Source organism: Halichoerus grypus, chromosome 10 (genome assembly GCF_964656455.1).
Source record: "Halichoerus grypus chromosome 10, mHalGry1.hap1.1, whole genome shotgun sequence".
Classification (NCBI taxonomy): Eukaryota; Metazoa; Chordata; class Mammalia; order Carnivora; family Phocidae; genus Halichoerus; species Halichoerus grypus.
In genome coordinates this window covers 117,135,229-117,155,266 of record NC_135721.1, presented here as the reverse complement: position 1 = coordinate 117,155,266, position 20,038 = coordinate 117,135,229, and the positions used below count along the sequence as shown (strand labels likewise).

The following is a 20,038-nucleotide window of genomic DNA, read 5'->3' as shown; positions in this document are numbered from 1 at the left end:
AAATAGTGAAATGCTTTTACTTTATTTTATTTTTTTTTAAGATTTTATTTATTTGACAGAGAGAGACACAGCGAGAGAGGGAACACAAGCAGGGGCAGTGGGAGAGGGAGAAGCAGGCTTCCCGCGGAGCAGGGAGCCCCACGCGGGGCTAGATCCCCGGACCCTGGGATCATGACCCGAGCCGAAGGCAGACGCTTAACGACTGAGCCACCCAGGCGCCCCACTTTATTTTTTTTTTAACATTTATTTACTTAAGTGATCTCTACACCCAATGTGGGGCTCGAACTCAAGACCATGAGATCAAGAGTCCCATGCACCATCGACTGAGCCAACCAGGTGCCCTTAAATGCTTTCACTTTAAAAGCGTAGTATACATGGAACACCTGGGTGGCTCAGTTGGTTAAGCATCTGCCTTCAGCTCAGATCAAGATCTGAGGGTCCTAGGATTAAGTCCTGCATTGGGCTCCTTGCTCAGCAAGAAGCTTACTTCTCCCTCTGCCTGCTGCTCCCCCTGCTTGTGCTCTCTTTCTCTCTGGCATATAAATAAATAAAATCTTAAAGAAAAAAAAAGGGGGGGAAAGAAAGCATAGTATATGAGTGCCTGGCTGGCTCATTCGGTGGCCTGTGAGTTCGAGCCCCACGTTGGGTGTAGAGATTACCTTTAACAAATAAAAAATAAAGGGGCACCTAGGTGGCTCAGTTGGTTAAGTGTCCGACTCTTGATTTTGGCTCAGGTCATGATCTCAGGGTCATGAGATCGAGCCCTGCTTCTGCTCTGCATTGGGCATGGAGCCTGCTTGGGATTCTCCCATTCCCTCTGCTCTTCCCTGCTTGCTCGCTGGCTTTCTCGCGCGCACATGCGCTCTCTCTCTCAAAAAATAAAATATGATAAAATAAAAGCATATCATATACCTGTAAAGAAACAATGGGTTGGGGAAAGTGAGGAAGGATTATGGAAAAAGATGTAGGGTTGTAAGGGTCTAGGAGAACCTTTGCAATTGGTAGAAAGGGAAGGCTGCTCCTGTGGAAGGATAGCACTGAAAATAGATAGAATCCATAACCTTACTTTCTTTTTGATCAACATACTACTGCCAACCCTCAGATTAAGGCAAGTTAAACAGAATCATATCACCTTTACTCATCTTTATCTTCTAGTGAGCTTATAAAAGATGATTCTGTATCTACTAAATCAGAAAGCCATAGTACCTTAAACTGCTTAAGTGTGGGCATGTGGGAGGGGTCAAACTGTGAACCAAATCACTGATTTACCTTCTTCTCAGATGTTATTTACTAGATAAAATTAGAGGACAGAAGCTAATTGGACTACTTCAATTTAGTGGTCACCTCATTCTACCTCTCAATTTCTACCTTAGCCTTAATGTTTTGCTCCTTGAATAGTAGGCAGAGGTTCGAGAAACCAAGAAGATGAGCTATCGTAATTTTCACATGTAATGACTTTTTCCATGCCTCTTTCACTAGACTTTATATTCCATGAAGACAGAGCCATGTTATTTACTGCTAAATCCCTAGTGCTTAACATAGTAACTCAATGTCTATTTTTTGAATGAATGAACCTGGTTTATTATTTTGGAATATGTATCAAACTGTTTTAAATTTATTTTTCTCTCTATTAGATATGCAACCATTGTCTCCAATTTCTGTCCATGAACGCTACAGTTCTCCTACTGCAGGGAGTGCTAAGAGAAGACTTTTTGGGGAAGACCCCCCAAAGGAAATACTTATGGACAGGATCATAACAGAAGGAACAAAACTGAAAATTGCCCCTTCTTCCAGCATTACTGCTGAAAATATATCAATTTCCCCTGGGCAAAGTCTTCTAACTATGGCCACAACCATAGTCACAGGAACAGCGGGACATAAAGTTACAATCCCATTGCACGGTAACATTTTAATGCATTTATTTTATATTTTTTCTGAATTAGTTAATAATTTAAGATTTGTCTTGCTGGATTGGATCACATGGCCTTTTTATTCCAGTTTCTTTTGAACCTATACTATTTTTTTTAATTTATTATCTTTAGAGCACTTCTAGGTTCAAAGCAAAATTGAGTAGAAGGTACAGAGATTTCCCATACACCCACTGCCACACACACACACACACACACACACACACACACCTTTCATCACCATAGTCATCCTGCACCAGAATGGTACATCTGTTACAATTGATGAACCTACATTGACACATCATTATCACCTCAAGTCCATAGTTTACATTAGGATTTACTCTCGCTATTGTACATTCTATAGATTTTGACAAATGTTTACTGACACATATCCACCATTATAGTATTATACAGAATAGTTTCACTGCCATAAAAATCCTCTGTGCTCCACCTTTTGTTTTATTTTGAACTTATACTGTTTTTGAATTTTCACATTTTATAAATTTACCACCCTTTTTGTTAGGACTTATTTTATTTTCTTATGTGAGCTTTACAAATGAGTTACAAGAGTCTTGTTTCTTGATTAAAAACATCTCCTTAAGAGCTCAAAAGAAAGCAATATTGTTTCAGAGCAGAAATAGAAAACAAGACTGCTATAACCTAGAATTACTGTTTTTGTGGCTTTCTTCTCCTTTTCTAACCTATTCCTATGTTTATACACATGATAGATAGATAGATAGATAGATAGATAGATAGATAGATAGATAGATAGATAGATAGATAGATAGATAGATAGAATTGACAACCTTTCTGGAACACATGCTGCTTATTTCTAAAATTGAAAACTCTTGCTTATACATTTAGGTATCACAAATGATGCTGGAGAGATCACACTGATACCAATTTCCATGAATACAGCTCAGGAGTCCAAAGTCGAGAGTCCTATATCACTTACTGCTCAGTCATTAATTGGTGCTTCTCTGAAACAGACCCATCTGACTAAAGCACAAGAGGCACATCCAACTGGAATAAGCAAACCAAAGAGAACTGGGTCTTTAGCACTGTTCTATAGAAAGGTATGTGATTTTGTGGCATCCAAAAGATCTCATTTGGGATGCTTGGCTGACTCAGTCAGTAGAGCATGTGACTCTTGATCATAGGGTTGTAAGTTCAAACCCCATATTGGGTGTACAGATTACTTAAAAATAAAATATTTTAAGGGGCGCCTGGGTGGCTCAGTTGGTTAAGTGTGCCTTCAGCTCAGGTCATGATCCCAGGGTCCTGGGATCGAGCCCCACATCTGGCTCCTAGCTCAGCGGAGAGCCTGCTTCTCCTGTTGCCTCTGTTGCTCCCCCTGCTTGTGCTCTCGCTCTCTCTCTGTCAAATAAATAAATAAAATATTTTAAATAAAACTAAAATTACCTCATTTAATCAGTGCAAGAAGGATTGAGTAACAGAGCAGCTTTAGCCTTCTTTTGTGTGTGTGTAGTAAAATATACATAAAATTTATCATTTTAACCATTTTTAGTGTACAGTGAAGTGTCATTAAATACATTCACATTGTCGTGCAGCTTTCATCATCATCCATCTCCAGAACTTTTTCATCTTCCTAAATTGAGACTCTGTTCCACTTAAAATAATTCCCGATTCCTCTTCCCACCACCAGTTCCTGGTAACCACCATTCTCCTTTCTGTCTCTAGGAATTTGACTACTCTAGGTACCTCATATAAGTGGAATCAAACAATATTTATGTTAATATTATATTAAATTAATATAAGTATTAATATAATTAATATTATATTAAAACAGGTTTATTCCACTTAGCATAAGTCTTCAAGATTCATCCATGTTGTAGCATCGTTCAGAGTTTCCTTCCTTTTGGGCGCCTAGGTGGCTCAGTTGGTTAAGCTACTGCCTTTGGCTCAGGTCATGATCCTGGAGTACTAGGATCTAGTCCCACGTTGGGCTTCCCTGCTCAGTGGAGAGCCTGTTTCTCCTCTGACCGCCGCCACCCCCACCCCCCCCCCCCCCGACTCGCACGGTCTCTCTCTCTTTCTCTCTGTCGCTCACTCTCTCTCAAATAAATCTTTAAAAAAAAGAATTTCCTTCCTTTTTAAGGCTGAGTAATACCCATTGTATGTATATAATACCCCCATTGTATGTAATAATAACCCCATTGTATGTACATTTTGTTTATCGATTCATCTGTAGGATGAACATTTGCGGTGTTTCTACCTTTTGGTTATTGTGAATAATGCTGCTATGAACATTAGTGTACAAATACCTATTCAAGTCTCTGCTTTCAATTCTCTTAGGTTTATACCCAGAAGTGGAAAAGTAATTCTGAATTTAATTTTTTGGGGAACTACCATACCATTTTTCACAGTGCCTGCCCCATTTTATATTCCTGCTACAATACATGGGGTTCCAAGTTCTCCACATCCTTGTCAACATTGTTTTCTGTTATTTTTGTTTTGTTTTGTTTTGTTTTTAAAGATTTTATTTATTTATTTGACAGAGAGAGAGGTAGCGAGAGCAGGAACACAAGCAGGGGGAGTGGGAGAGGGAGAAGCAGGCCTCCCGCCGAGCAGGGAGCCCGATGTGGGACTCGATCCCAGGACCCTGGGATCATGACCTGAGCTGAAGGCAGATGCTTAACGACTGAGCCACCCAGGCGCCCTGTTTTCTGTTATTTTTGATAGTAGTCATCCTAATGAGAATAAAGTGGTATCTCATAGTTTTAATTTGCATTTCCCTAATTATTAGTGATGTTGAGCATCTTTTCATGTGCTTATTGGCCATCTGTCTGTCTGCCTTGGAGAAAGATTTATTTAAGTACTTTGCCCATTTTTTATTTGAGTTTTGCTGCTGTTGTTATTGAGCTGTAGTTCTTCCTTTATATATTCTGGATAAGAATCCCTTATCAGATTTATGACTTGGAAATGTTTTCTCCCATTCCAGGGGTTGCCTTTTAACTGTGTTGATAGTATCTTTTGATGCACAGAGGTTTCTAACTTTGATGAAGTTCAATTTATCTATGTTTTGTTTTACTGTCTTTTGCTTTTTGTGTCATATCCAAGAAATCACTGACCGTTCCAAAGTCATGAAGCTTTTCCCCCTGTTTTCTTCTAAGAGTTTTATAGTTTTAGCATTTGTGTTTAATTCCTTGATCCATTTTGAGTTAATTTTGTATATGTCTGATGTGAGGTTCTAGTTTCATTCTTTTGCATCCATTCTGTCAACACCATTTGTTGAAAAGACTGCCATTTCTCCCTTGAATGGTCTTGGCACCATTTTCATAAGCCATTCAACCATATATGTGAGGGCTTATTTCTGGGCTCTTTTCTAAGCATTGTCCTCTTTATGTCTGTCTTTATGCCAGTACTATACTGTTTTGATTACTGTAACTTTGTAGTAAGTTTTGAAGTTAGGAAATGTGAGCCCTCCAACTTTGTTCTTCTTTTTCAAGATTATTTTGGCTGTTCAGAGTCCCTGGAGATTCCATATGAGTTTAAGGATGGATTTTTCTTTTTTTTTTTTTTTAGGATGGATTTTTCTATTTCTGCAAAAAATATCATGGGGATTTTGATAGGGATTGCACTGAATCTGTAGATTCCTTTGACTAGTGTTGACATCTTATTACCATTACTAAGTCTTCCAGTCCATGAATATGGGATGTCTTTCCATTTATTTGTGTTTTGGGTTTTTTATTTTGTTTTTTGTTTTTTAGTTAACATACAGTGTTTTATTTTTTTTTTAAGATTTTATTTATTTGTCAGAAAGAGACACAGCAAGAGAGGGAACACAAGCAGGGGGAGTGGGAGAGGGAGAAGCAGGCTTCCTGCCGATGTCGGGCTCGATCCCAGGACACTGGGATCATGACCTGAGCTGAAGGCAGATGCTTAACGACTGAGCCACCCAGGCGCCCCCAGTGTTTTATTATTTATCTTTCATTTCTTTCAGTAGCATTTTCAGTTTTCAGTATGTACTCTTTTACCTCCTTGGTTAAGTTGATTACTAACTATTTTATTCTTTTTCATGATATTGTAAATGCATTCATTTTCTTAATTTTATTTTTGGATTATTCATTGTTTGTGGTATAGGAATGAAAGAGATTTTTGTGTGATTTTTTTTTTCTAAGATTTTATTTATTTGAGATAGAGAGCATGAGCATGGGGAGGAGGGAGAGAGGGAGGGAGAGAAGCAGACTCCCTGCTGAGCAGGGAGCCTGATGGAGGCCTTTACCCCAGGACTCTGAGATCAGGACCTGAGCCGAAGGCAGATGCTCAACCAACTGAGCCACCCAGGCGCCCCATGTGGATTTTTTTTTTCATTTTTTTTTTTTATTTTTTAAGTAATCTCTACACCCAACACGGCTTGAATTTATAACCCCGAGATCAGGAGTCGCACATTACACTGACTGAGCCAGCCAGGTGCCCCTGTGTGATTTTGTATCCTCCAACTTTGCTGAATTCGTTTATTACTTCTAACATTTTTTAGGGACTCTTTACGTTTTCTACACCATAAAATCATGTAATCTGCAAACAGATGATTTTACTTATTTTCCTATTTGGATGCCTTTTATTTCTTTTTCCTTCCTAATTGCTCTGGCTAGAATTTCCAGTACCATGTTGAAAAGAAGTGCTGAAATTGGGCATTCTTGTCTCGTTCCTGATCTTAAAGGAAAAGTTTTCTTTGTTTTACTTTGAGTATGATGTTAGCTATGGATTTTTCATATATGGCATTTATTATGTTGAGGTAGTTTTCTTCTATTCCTAGTTTGTTGAGTGTTTTATGAAAAAAAAGGGTTTTGAATTTTGTCAGACCTCAATTGAGGTAATCTTTCAATTGAGGTGATCTTTTTTTTTTTTTTAAGATTTTATTTATTTATTTTAGAGAAAGATAGCTCAGGTGGGGGGCAGGGGTCGGTGGAAGGAGAAGAGGGAGAGTGAGAGAGAGTCATAAGCAGACTCCACACTGAGCACAGAGGCCCACACGGGGCTCGATCCCGTAACCCTGAGATCATGACCTGAGCTGAAACAAAGAGGCGGACGCTTAACCTACTGTACCACCCAGGTGCCTCTGTCCTACCTATTTTTATTTTTTTTATTTTTTTTTAAAGATTTTATTTATTTATTAGAGAGAGCATTAGAGGGAGGGGAGAGGGTCAGAGGGAGAGGCTGACTCCCCGCTGAGCAGGGAGCCCGATGTGGGATTCGATCCTGGGACTCCAGGATCATGACCTGAGCCAAAGGCAGTCGCTTAACCAACTGAGCCACCCAGGTGCCCATGTCCTACCTATTTTTAAAGCACTGTCAGCTTCTGATAAGACAGGCAAGTTAATCAGATATTTGTAACCAAACATGACTCTTCTGTAAAATAAGTTCCAGAACTGGAAGATACCTCTCTAGTCTACCCCGCAACTACATGGCTAGCTAGCCCGTTCTTAAGAATTGTAAAGGAAGGGTGCCTGGGTGGCTCAGTTGGTTAAGCGACTGCCTTCAGCTCAGGTCATGATCCTGGAGTCCCTGGATCGAGTCCCACATCGGGCTCCCTGCTTGGCAGGGAGTCTGCTTTTCCCTCTGACCCTCCCCCCTCTCATGTGCTCTCTCTCATTATCTCTTTCTCAAATAAATAAATAAAATCTTTAAAAAAAAAAAAAAAGAATTGTAAAGGAAGGGGCGCCTGGGTGGCTCAGTCGTTAAGCGTCTGCCTTCCGCTCAGGTCATGATCCCAGGGTCCTGGGATCGAGCCCCACGTCGGGCTCCCTACTCAGCGGGAAGCCTGCTTCTCCCTCTCCCACTCCCCCTGCTTGTGTTCCTGCTCTTGCTGTTTCTCTCTCTGTCAAATAAATAAATAAAATCTTTAAAAAAAAAAAAAAGAATTGTAAAGGAAAAAGAAGGCACCGTTTTTCAGGGCGTTTTAGCATTGTGATTAGGGTTTAGGACTTAAAAACTTTTTTAATTAATATTTTTTCTGAATTATCTTTGATGCAAATTTAAGTTTATTTCCTCTAGTCTCTTTTATCATAATTCTTTTTTTTATCATAATTTTTGAAAGACTTGCCCTTTTCTCTACTTCCCACTGCCTCCTCTACTCTACCTTCCCAAATCCTACTTCCCCCTTGTGCCTTTCTAAGGCCTGTTTTAAAAATGGAGTTTCAAAATGCAGCTTTTCTCCCATTTATTCCATATTTTTAATTTTCAGAATGACAAATTTTGATTATCTAAGATTGACAAAAATAAAGCTTTAGTTCTGAATTTTTAATTCTGAATCTACTTCAGGATCTTTTTTTTTTCTTTCCATTTAAATGTAGCTTACTTGATGGGGCGCCTGGGTGGCTCAGTCAGTTAAGCATCTGCCTTCCACTCAGGTCATGATCCCAGGGTCCTGGGATTGAGTCCCGCCTTAGGCTCCTTGCTCAGCCAGGAGCCTGCTTCTCCTTCTGCTTGCCGCTCCCCCTGCTTGTGCGTGTGAGCGTGCATGAGTTCTCTCTCTCTCTCAAATAAATAAATAAAACCTTTATAAATAAATAAATGAAACCTACTTGATATAGATTAGAAGCTAGAAAAATTTTATCCTAAAAGAGAATAGGAGGTCTATATCTCTAAAGAGTGTTAAGTGCCCGTGTCTATAATGAATTCAAAATAACCATTCCCTGAGTAAACTGCAGCTATTATCTATGCTGAATTCAGTGTGATGCTGGTGTTCTGTGCCTGAATAGAATTTTCTGTGAATTTTTTGTTAGAATACTTCAAGAGTATATTTCTTTAACGCATTGGATCAACTCTGTAAAAGATACTTAACTATTATTTAATTACATATTATTTTTAATCTTTTTAACTAGGACTGTATCTTTCATTTTCTATCACAAATATAAAGTTCTAGCCTCTTTCCCACTGCTCTGACCCAAATGGATTCTGTTTATCTCTTGGCCAGCTGGGCCAGAAATAAAGGGATAGGATACAGAAAATGAGTTTGCTATAAAATGAATGACTTGTGGCTTTGGAGTCAACCACTCGTCTTTCTATCAGATTAGTGTATTGGATAGCTTACATTTGTTTTTAAACTGTGGATTATTTTCCTGCCAAAGATACTTTTATATAAGGGATGCCTGACTCTTTTTTCATTATTTTTCCCTGAACATTTAAATTTAAAGACTTAGTTCAAACAGAATAGTGTGATTTAGGAATACTATAGCAGGGTACCAGTTTTTAAAACAGTAAAACATAATGCTTCTTGGATGATTGGAAACCATTTTAGAATCTTGCAGGACCTTCAGGTCATTTGCTTTAGTATCAGTTCATATAAAGATTGTAAAAATGAAAGGTTCATGGCATTGAACTGAATTTACCCTGATGTACTTAGAAACAACAAAAACAAAAAACCTGGTATCTCATTTACTTCAGTGTTCCATTTATAAGCTCGTGAAAACAATGTAGAATATAGGGGAAGTGTTGTTTTTGGGGGGGGGTTAAAGATTTTTTATTTATTTGACAGAGACACAGTGCGAGAGGGAACAGAAGCAGGGGGAGTGGGAGAGGGAGAAGCAGGCTTCCCGCTGAGCAGGGAGCCCGATGCAGGGCTCAATCCCAGGCCCCTGGGATCATGACCCGAGCCAAAGGTAGACACTTAAGGACTGAGCCACCCAGGGGCCCCATATAGGGGAAGTTTTTTAAATGGTTTGCTTTTTTTTGTTTGTTTCTTTTTCTTTAAGATTTTATTTATTTATTTGACAGAGCGAGCACACAAGCAGGGGGATCGGAAGAGGGAGAGGGAGAAGCAGGCTCCCCGCTGAGCAGGGAGCCCTATGTGATGCAGGGCTCAATCCCAGGACCCTGGGATCATGACCTGAGCCAAAGAGAGATGCTTAACTGACTGAGCCACCCAGGTGCCCCATGGTTTTGCTTTCTGACTCATTCTTGAAATGAAACATTTTAGCTCTTGATTATCTGACTTTTTTTATTTTTTAAGATTTTATTTTAAGTAATCTCTACACCCAACTTGGGGCTTGAACCCACAACACCGAGATCAAGAGTTGCATGCTCCACCAACTGAGCCAGCCAGGCACCCCTATTATCTGACATTTTAGACTCTCTAGCAATTTTATCTGAACAAAAAAAGGTGGGGGGGATTTCTGAACACTTGAAAAATTATGTGTTCATATTGGTCATGATGCAAGTAAATCCTGCATTTTAGTGTTTCTTACTTTACACAGATGACAGCATAGAAGACATCTTTTCCAAAAGAATTTTTAAGATGGTTTTCTAAAGAGAATTTTGTTTTAATCTACAGTCTTCTGGGATGCCTGGGTGGCTTAGTCGGTTAAGTGTCTGCCCTCAGCTCAGGTCATGATCTCAGGGTCCTGGGATCGAGTCCCGCATCAGGCTCCTTGCTCAGCGGGGAGCCTACGTCTCCCTCTCCCTCTGTCTGCTGTTCCCCCTGCTTGTGCTCACTCTTTCTCTCTCTGACAAAATAAATAAAATCTTTTAAAAATTATTAAAAAAATAATAATAATATACAGTCTTCTGCCATAGCAGTGAACTAGTACTATAGAACAGAAATTTTATGTAATTTTACATAACATTTATCAACAGCCTAGGTGTTTGTTAATCTTGGCCTGAAAGCCCATGTTCATGGTAAGAGATAAATTAGAGAAATTATTTACTATGTTTTTTTTTGCATCAATGTACTACCTTCCATCTTAGGTCTATCATTTGGCAAGTGTACGCTTACGTGATTTATGTTTAAAACTGGATGTTTCAAATGAGTTACGAAGGAAGATATGGACGTGTTTTGAATTCACTTTAGTTCACTGCCCTGATCTAATGAAAGACAGACATTTGGATCAGCTGCTCCTTTGTGCCTTTTACATCATGGCAAAGGTAATGTATAAGCTGGGGAAGCTCTTTGTCCTAGTTACCCATTTTTGAAGCATGAAGTGAAAATCTGTTGCACTTGATTGTTATTTTGCCTTAAATGCTATATGCCAACACTGCCCACCATTGTTAATTAGTAAACTCCAGCTACTACATCTATTCTCTGAACTCTACATTTCATTTTGTAATAATCAGCTTTCCCACATCATAAGAATACATTGGTTATAAATAAAAGGTCTTAGAGACCATTTGTAGTATGTGGCTCTCCATATTATTCCTGTGAACAATACCATTTCCATCCCCATCCCTGTGATACCTCTCATCCAGTACTTTACAGTAAAATGATCATTATGTTGTAGGCTGGTAACCTAAGCCTAGAGCTGAAAGTAATTTGTTGAAGTTATACAATTAATAAATGGCAACCTAGGATTTCCTATTTCATAATTTAATGAATTTATAATTCAAAAAATAGCTTCTATAACATATTGCTCTCTAGTGATTTGTTGCACCACTTCAGAAGAGCATTTTACATTCCAGTTGCTACAACGTTGTATGTTTTCAATCATAAAATAACATATCTTACTTGTTTTTTAAAATTCTGATATATCTGAAACAATCACTTATAACTTTGGTCTGGACCATATTGGCCACACTGGCAATCCTAGTAGGTGTACATAGTTAAGACCTAATTTTTTAAGTTTTTGAGGCAGAGAACATGTTTTCAAACTCCTTTTTGACTCACCTCTCACAATGCCTTTTTAAATCTCTATACAAAGTAGATATCAATAAATGTTATTAACTAATCACTTGTATTTGCCAGAGAACTATCAGAGTTCAGGCTTTGCCATTTCTAGCCCATCATTATAGAGAACAGGTTTAGTGCTAATGGACTTTAGTGAAGCAGAGGGAAGGAATAAACTTTAATATCCTTTCTGGCCTATTTGTTATTATAAAGTTTACCTTTGTGGATCACTAATCCATTTTCTTCCTTTTGGCCATCACTGTAACTTTTCTGTCTAAGCATTAGAAACCCTGTAATCTGTCCTAAAATGTTAAAACCTCAACCTATAATAACTGCTCTGTTTTCTTGCGAATCACCACCAGACATTTTCTGTCCTTTAGTGTATAGTTAACTTACTTTTAAATAAGTACTTTAAAAGCTAATAACATCAGAGACTGCAGGGTATGCAACATATCTGAGTTTTCTTGTATCATTCTTTTTATAAAAAGAAGTGCATTTTCAGTAGAGTTATACCATAGCAATATCAGTGCTTTTGATTAATGAAACTATTAGCTGAGTCCCCACAGGCCATAAAGCCTGAACTTAAAGCTAGTAAAAATCATAAATGGTAGTGGTTTTTAGTCATGGACTGGCCTGGGGTTAATGGCTTTCTGCAAGGCTGCACTCAATGCCAGCCTATAATTGAAGTTTTTGTTCACAGCCATTTTTCTTTTAAGAGCAATTTATAAATGCAGTTTTTATTTTCCTTAGGTAACAAAAGAAGAAAGAACTTTTCAAGAAATAATGAAAAGTTATAGGAATCAGCCCCAGGCTAATAGTCATGTGAGTTACATTATTTTTCCTCCTGTCCAAAAATAGATTTGTACTGTTTCTCTGTTGACAAGTCATACAAATGGTAAACTTCTTTTATAGCTTTACTATACTTTAGATTTTTTGGTTTAATGCATACCATTAAACTCTAAAGACAGTTCAGTAAAAGCCAGGAAATTGTCTGTTTCTGACTCATCCATACATTTGCATATACTTCTCACATGTTCTCCTATTCCATTTGTTCATTTGTTAAATGGGGACATTTGTCACAAAAAATCTGATGAGGGGCACCTGGCTGGTTCAGTCAGTAGAGCATGTGACTCTTGATCTCAGGGTTGTGAGTTCAAGCCCCACATAGGGCATGGAGCCTACTTTTATTAAAAATATATATAATAATAATATTCTCTAATTGTATGAGACTTGATTCCCTAATGATGTTTAAATCCAGTGAAACCTGAGGATTTATTAACTTAAGTCCAGCTTCTTTTGCCATCTACTAAGAATCTTAACGTTTTCATCTTTAAATAGATACCAAGCATTTTGATAATGTTGTTTTATAATAGCCACGGTGAGAATCCTATACAACCTTTCAGTCATGGAAATATAATATTAGTCTATTGGCCTGGCACATAGTAAGTATTTAATGACTGTAATCTCCATATTATTATTATTACTGTAGCTGAAGAACCAAGATTAGGCTATCTTAAGGCTTTGGCCACTAAAGAGCCTGGTTGCTATGCTCTAGGGAGCATAATGGCCTCTTTTCTGGCCTTGGTGATCTGCCATCTTAGGAAGAGAGATGTGGCTGCTCAGATATCCCATGCTCAAGTACTGGTAGTCACACCCCCTTCTAAGAGAGCCCCACATATAGTTTCACTTTTTTTTTTTTTTAAAGATTTTATTTATTTTTTGATAGAGACAGCGAGAGAGGGAACACAAGCAGGGGGAGTGGGAGAGGGAGAAGCAGACTTCCCGCCGAGCAGGGAACCCGATGCAGGGCTCGATCCCAGGACCCTGGGATCATGACCTGAGCCGAAGGCAGACACTTAACGACTGAGCCACCCAGGCGCCCCTAGTTTCACTTCTTTACCTAAGCCCCAAAATACAGTGACAGTAATACAGACGTTAGAAGAGCCAGGTACAGGCATTTGTTATATCCTATGACAGGCTAAGAGTTTCTGGACCCTTCAGAAAAATCCCTCAGGAACAGAGCCTAGAGAGGTCCAGATTATCCCCAAAGATCATTAAGGTGAAGTTAGTGTGGGTCCAAAATGGACCAAGCCAGAGCTTCCTAAATATCCTTTCAATACCAGTACGCATAGGATGACCAGGAATGCATCATGCCTTTCAGCTATATTGGAGGTAGGAAGGAATTTAGGGGAAGGAATGGAAACATTTTCCTGTGGCCCTCTGAAAGGAGATGGAAATGAGATGAGAGCAGGAAAACAAGCCTTAATGAGATCAAATGATTCTCATGTAAGGAATTAAAAAGGAAGAACAAGCTCAGATATTTGAAGTTGCTTTTATTTGGCGAAACCTGCTCATCAGTGTTTATTTAGTTGCTACTTACTCAAGTCTTCTATTTTGTAAACTCCAACAATGGCATGGTAATAGGCTCTGCTTCCATATCCCCTCTACTAAGACATTTGTTGTAATCTGCATTTACCAGGCTAATAACATTTTATCCTTGATTATCACCCATACAGACAAATAGTTTTTCACTGGCATCCTATTTTGTTCTTCTTATTTTGGTTTTGCTTAACCTGTGCCTCTTTGTGACTTAGCAGTCCTTTTTTCCCAATCTGACGTATAGGTCTATAGAAGTGTACTGTTGAAAAGTATTCCAAGAGAAGTTGTGGCATACAATAAAAACGTAAATGGTGATTTTGAAATGACAGATTGTGGTAAGTTGCCCAATTTAATATTCTATATGTAATATACCTTTTCTTTAAGATTTTATTTATTTAAATGTCAAAGTGAGAGAGAGCACAAAAGCAGGGGGAGCTGCAGGCTCCCTGCTGAGCAGAGAGCCCAACGCGGGACTCAATCCCAGGACCTTGGGATCATGACCTGAGCCGAAGGTAGACGCTTAATAGACTGAGCCTCCCAGGCGTCCCTGTAATACACCTTTGATTACATTGTACATAATGCAGTGGGTGTCAGACCACATGGAGTCAATGATGAAGGTGGGATGGATAATGCATATGTGAATGCATTTGGGAAGAAACAAGTTTGGGATAAATATGGGTCAGGTGCCTCCCTCCAAAGAGGTTGTAAATTAAAACCATTAATTTGTCACCTGTTAGTTGTGTTTTAGAAGTTTCATAGTCTACTTACATACATCAGTAAGACACATAAAAGGCTCTTAATAAATTTTTAAAATAAATCTGAATTACATGGAAAGTAATCAGTGATCAGTGTCAGTGATCTGCCTGGGGTGACAATTAAGGAAATATCTTGTTCATTAATACGTATTCTGCCACCACCAGCAAAGCTGCCACCCTGTTGTTACCACCATGCTAAGACTTGAGGCACTAGTAAATGTTTTTCAAAGAAAGGAAAATCAAATGGTGATTATTCATGTTGATAAGTTGTGAAAATGCCTCTTCTGCCCATCTTTTCCTTGTCTCATCTTTCCATTACTTATTGTATACCTATGTGTACATGGGTATCACATGTACCATGATTTATTGAATTCCACAATGTGAGACATTTTTTTTTAAGAGAGAGAGCGAAGGGAGGAGCAGAGGGAGAGGGACAAGCGGACTCCGCACTGAGCATGGAACCTGATCCATGTAGTAAGGATAATTTACAACTGCCGTTACCAAGCCAATGTGCCTTGGAATAGTGTTAATTTAGGATGGTAGTAGGTTAAAATAAAAAATTAAAAAAAAAAAAAGGATGGTAGTAAGTGTTACAGGGAAGGGGGACTATGCATAAAAAATTTGAGAAGCATGGAATTAAAATGAATATGTGTTTTTTTCCAACTGCAAAACTTTTCAGAGCCTTTTTTTTAAGATTTTATTTATTTATTTGAGAAAGAGAGAGACAGAGATAGCAAGAGAGAGCACGAGCCAGGGAGGAGAGGGAAAAGCAGGCTCCCTGCTCATGTGGGGCTCGATCCCAGGACCCTGGGTCATGACCTGCGCCGAAGGCAGATGCTTAACTGACTGAGCCACCCAGGCGCCCCTTCTCAGAGCCTAACTAACATGGATTCTGAATTTCTAAGAGGAGGGTATAATATGCAGCATTTCCTTAACTTACTTGACTGCATAGCTTTTTCCCACCTTCAAAATAGCAAGAGAGGCAACTGGCTGGCTCAGTTGGTAGAGCATGTGACTCGATCTTGGGGTCATGAGCTCAAGCCATATGTTGGGCATAGAGCTTACTTAAAAAATAATAATAAATGGGCACCTGGTGATGATCCCTGGGTCTTGGGATCGAGTCCCACATTGGGCTCCCTGCTTGGCGGGGAGCCTGCTTCTCTCTCTGCCCCTCCCCCCCGCTGTTTGTGCTCTCTCTCTCTCTCTCTCTCACACACATGCTCTGTCTCATGCACTCACTCTCTCTCGCTTAAATAAATAAACTACTTAAATAATAATAATAATTTAATTTTTTTTTTTTTTAAAGATTTTATTTATTTATTTGACAGAGAGAGAGACAGCGAGAGCAGGAACACAAGCAGAGGGGGAGTGGGTGAGGGAGAAGCAGGCTTCCCGCCGAGCAGGGAGCCCGATGCGGGGCTCGATCCCAGGACCCTGAGATCATGACCTGAGCCGAAGGCAGTCGCTTAACCAACTGAGCCACCCAGGCGCCCCAATAATTTAATTTTTTTTAAAGATTTTATTTATTTATTTGAGAGAGAGAATGAGAGAGAGAGAGCATGAGAGGGGGGAGGGTCAGAGGGAGAAGCAGACTCCCCGCTGAGCAGGGAGCCCGATGCGGGACTCGATCCCGGGACTCCAGGATCATGACCTGAGCTGAAGGCAGTCGCTTAACCAACTGAGCCACCCAGGCACCCTATTTAATTTAATTTTTTAAAAATACCAAGGGGGTGCCTGGCTGGCTCAGTAGAAAGAGCATGAGAGTCTTGATATCAGGATTGTGAGTTCCAGCCCCACACTGGGTGTAGAGATTGCTAAAAATAAATAAACTTAAAAAAAAAAAGAAAGCAAATGATGCCTGGGTGGCTCAGTCAGTTAAGGGTCCAACTCCTGATTTCGGCTCAGGTCATGATCTCAGGGTCATGGGATCGAGCCCCACATCGGGCTCCTCACTCAGCAGGGAGTCTGCTTGAGATTCTCTCCCTCTCCTCCCCTTCCTGCCACTCATGCGCACATACGCTCCCTCTCAAATAAATAAATCTTTAAAAACATAAATAAAAATTAAAAAAAAAACGAGAGTGTTCAAGACATCCAAATTGTGACTAAGACCCCTGTAGTTCCCTGGGGCTGCTTGGCCCTTGGACCATGTTTGAGTTTTCTGGTTTTCCTTGGATGAAAGGATGCTTTTATCCTTTGTCTGCAGGGTTTGCAGGCCAGTATATTCAGAATGAGAACTTTTTTTGGTATGTTGAATTATTTTTATTTATTTTTTTAAGGTTTTATTTATTTGAGAGAGAGAGAGAGAGAGAGATCATGGGGAGGGGGAGGGGCAGAGGTAGAAGCCAACTCCCCACTGAGCAGGGAGCCTGTTGCAGGGCTCAATTCCAGGACCCCAGGATCATGACCTGAGCATAGGCAGACGCTCAACCAACTGAGCCACCCACCCCTGTGCTGAATTATTTTTAATTGTCAGTGGTTTCCTTAGCTCCTATAAGCAGATGATTCTTACATGTTCAAGTAGACAATGGTTTGTAATACTCTTCCCAAAGAAAGAGTAGGTTAAAGTTCTGCATGGTGCAACAAGCTATCCCAGAGTTACACAGTAAATAGGAAAGCACCTCAAGGCAAGCTATCATTTTATAACTGAGGACACTAACTATAAACTGAGTACCAAGTTTCCTGTTGTGCTTGGGGAAAATAAGGCTCTTAGAACACTTGTCACCTGCCTTGTATTTGCAGAAAAATAAAACAAGCGAATTATCTTGCTTCTTCCTTCACCTGTGAGGGTATGCTTTACCTTCTTAGAGTCTTTCCACCTTTCTCAAAGAGCCATTATGAATATCTGCAAGCCTTTTGTTACCCAAAGCTCATGATTTGCCACTGCCACCCATACTCTGGAGCTCAGTTTAGCTAAATCCCAACCCAGGGCTAGTGCCCCTCTGGCCACCAGTGACAGTGAGCTCAAAAAGGTATGATTGTGTTGGGGCGCCTGGGTGGCTCAGTCATTAAACGTTGGCCTTCGGCTCAGGTCATGATCTCAGGGTCCTGGGATCAAGCCCCGCATCGGGCTCCCTGCTCAGCGGGAGGCCTGCTTTTCCCTCTCCCACTCCCCCTGCTTGTGTTCCCTTTCTCGCTGTGTCTCTCTCCGTCAAAGAAATAAATAAAAAATCTTAAAAAAAAAAAAGTATGATTGTGAAAACATTCTTGCTGAAGTAATATCTAGAGAAAAAGAGTAGTAGCCTAAGTTTACATATTTGCATTTCTCAAGATTCCAATTTAATTTATACATAATATAGATGGATTTCTGAACCTTTTCTAAAAACAGTTGCTGGGGCTCCTGGGTGGCTCAGTCATTAAGTGTCTGCCTTCGGCTCAGGTCATGATCCTGGGGTCCTGGGATCGAGCCCCACATCAGGCTCTCTGCTCGGCGGGAAGCCTGCTTCTCCCTCTCCCACTCCCCCTGCTTGTGTTCGTCTCTCACTGTCTCTCTCTCTGTCAAATAAAATCTTTTAAAAAGTAAAATAAAATAAAACAAAAATAAAAACATTAATTGCTTTACATAAAGATTTGTGTTAACTTGGTGTTTTTTATGTTGTAGAGAGAGTTGTAATTCAAGTCACCACTTTATATATTAATGTGCATCTGTCATAACACCGAATTCTTTTAACAGACTTGGAAGATGCTACAAAAACACCTGACTGTTCCAGTGGACCAGTGAAAGAGGAAAGAGGTGATCTCATCAAATTTTATAATACAATATATGTAGGAAGAGTGAAGTCGTTTGCACTGAAATACGACTTGTCAAATCAGGACCATGTGGTACGTTTTATATTTTACTATATGAATATTTATAGTCATAGTTGGGGGCGCCTGGGTGGCTCAGTTGGTTAAGCGACTGCCTTCAGCTCAGGTCATGATCCTGGAGTCCCGGGATCGAGTCCCGCATCGGGCTCCCTGCTTGGCAGGGAGTCTGCTTCTCCCTCTGACCCTCCCCCCTCTCATGCTCTCTGTCTCTCATTCTCTCTCTCTCTCAAATAAATAAATAATAAAATCTTTAAAAAAAATAAAAAAAATAAAAAAAATAAAAATATAGTCATAGTTGGAGTACTGTGAGTTTACTAAATAAGCGTTTCAGAGGCAAAATGCCACTGATAACATTATATAGGAGAAAAAAAATGCTGGTAATTAGAGAGTGATTAAGGCATTGATACAACACAGATCAGAGGAAATCATGGAAATTTTATCCATACTGTGATTATGTTGCTGGAAATTATGTTAACATATGGGCAAGTACTAGATGAGAATATGGAAAAATGAAATCAATTCTGGTAATTTTTTCTGTTTTTGATTTCTTTTGTTATATTTATATATGAGATAACTGTTTTTCTCAAGATAAAGAGAAAAGGAAATAAATAGGCCTGAATCATTAATAGAGGCAACACTAAGACATTTTTGTGCAGATTCAGAAGTACCAGAAAGCCTGTGAAAGTATTACCAGTGTATAAGCGAGGTTGGTTCCCACGAGAGCAGACATTAGTTGTAGAGGGACCTAGTAGAAACTGCATCTAGCTGGTAGCCATATATGTGTATTTGTGTCTCTCTTTACATTTCCATCCTTGTCCCTTTCAAGGAATGTGGTCTGTGACTATTCACAAAGGCCGTGACTGCTCGTTCAATTCCATTGGTTCCACCTCCCCCTATCATGAGTATGTCTGTTATTAGCAAAATTGGAACTAGTTTTATTAGGGGTGCCTACGTGACTCAGTTAAAGTGTCTCTTGATTTCAGCTCAGGTCTTGATCTCAGGGTTGTGAGTTCAGGTCCCACATTGGGCTCCACGCTGGGCATGGAGCCTACTTAAAAAAAAAAAAAAGAGTTTTATTAGCTTCAAGTGAAGATGATGAATGAAATTATTAATTAAGGAGCCATCTCCATTTATTCCTAGAATGGAAACATTGTACAGAATATTAAAGGAAAGTGTAATACCTGCTCCCCTAACTCTATTTCTAAATCATTTGCATTTCAGTATAAAGTCTTAACCCTTTCATTAACAGATTTCTTCCATGTTGGACTCATCCTCCTGGCTCATAGAGTTCTGTCTCTCTTTTTTTCCCTCTGCTACTGCTTGGTTATAGTGTGTGTGTGTGTGTGTGTAGAGAGAGAGATTATTATTGTGTTAGGACATTGATTACTTTGCCTCTGCTTTCTGTGCATGAACAAGAGGTTCCTGTGCTGCTAGCTTACCACTTCTGGGTGTCTCAGAATTCTTCAGGAGTTCCTAAAAGATGCAGGGAAATAAATTTTAGTTTATCTGTTAGTAATTGTTGAAAAACAAGGGGGTAATGGACTGTCTTTGCTTTTTTCAGCCATAAATAA

General features: G+C 39.5%; 1 protein-coding gene across 2 annotated transcripts in view; it reads left to right on the top strand.

Annotated features, from left to right (window-relative positions):
- Positions 1-20,038, top strand: part of RBL1 (RB transcriptional corepressor like 1) — a 60,184-nt gene that overhangs the window by 36,594 nt on the left and 3,552 nt on the right. For both annotated transcript variants that reach the window (XM_078057158.1, XM_078057159.1), the window contains 6 exons: positions 1,635-1,901; positions 2,772-2,983; positions 10,617-10,793; positions 12,280-12,351; positions 14,153-14,243; positions 18,334-18,482. In XM_078057158.1, the coding sequence (XP_077913284.1) occupies positions 1,635-1,901; positions 2,772-2,983; positions 10,617-10,793; positions 12,280-12,351; positions 14,153-14,243; positions 18,334-18,482 (968 nt within the window). The remainder of the gene's footprint in view (positions 1-1,634; positions 1,902-2,771; positions 2,984-10,616; positions 10,794-12,279; positions 12,352-14,152; positions 14,244-18,333; positions 18,483-20,038) is intronic.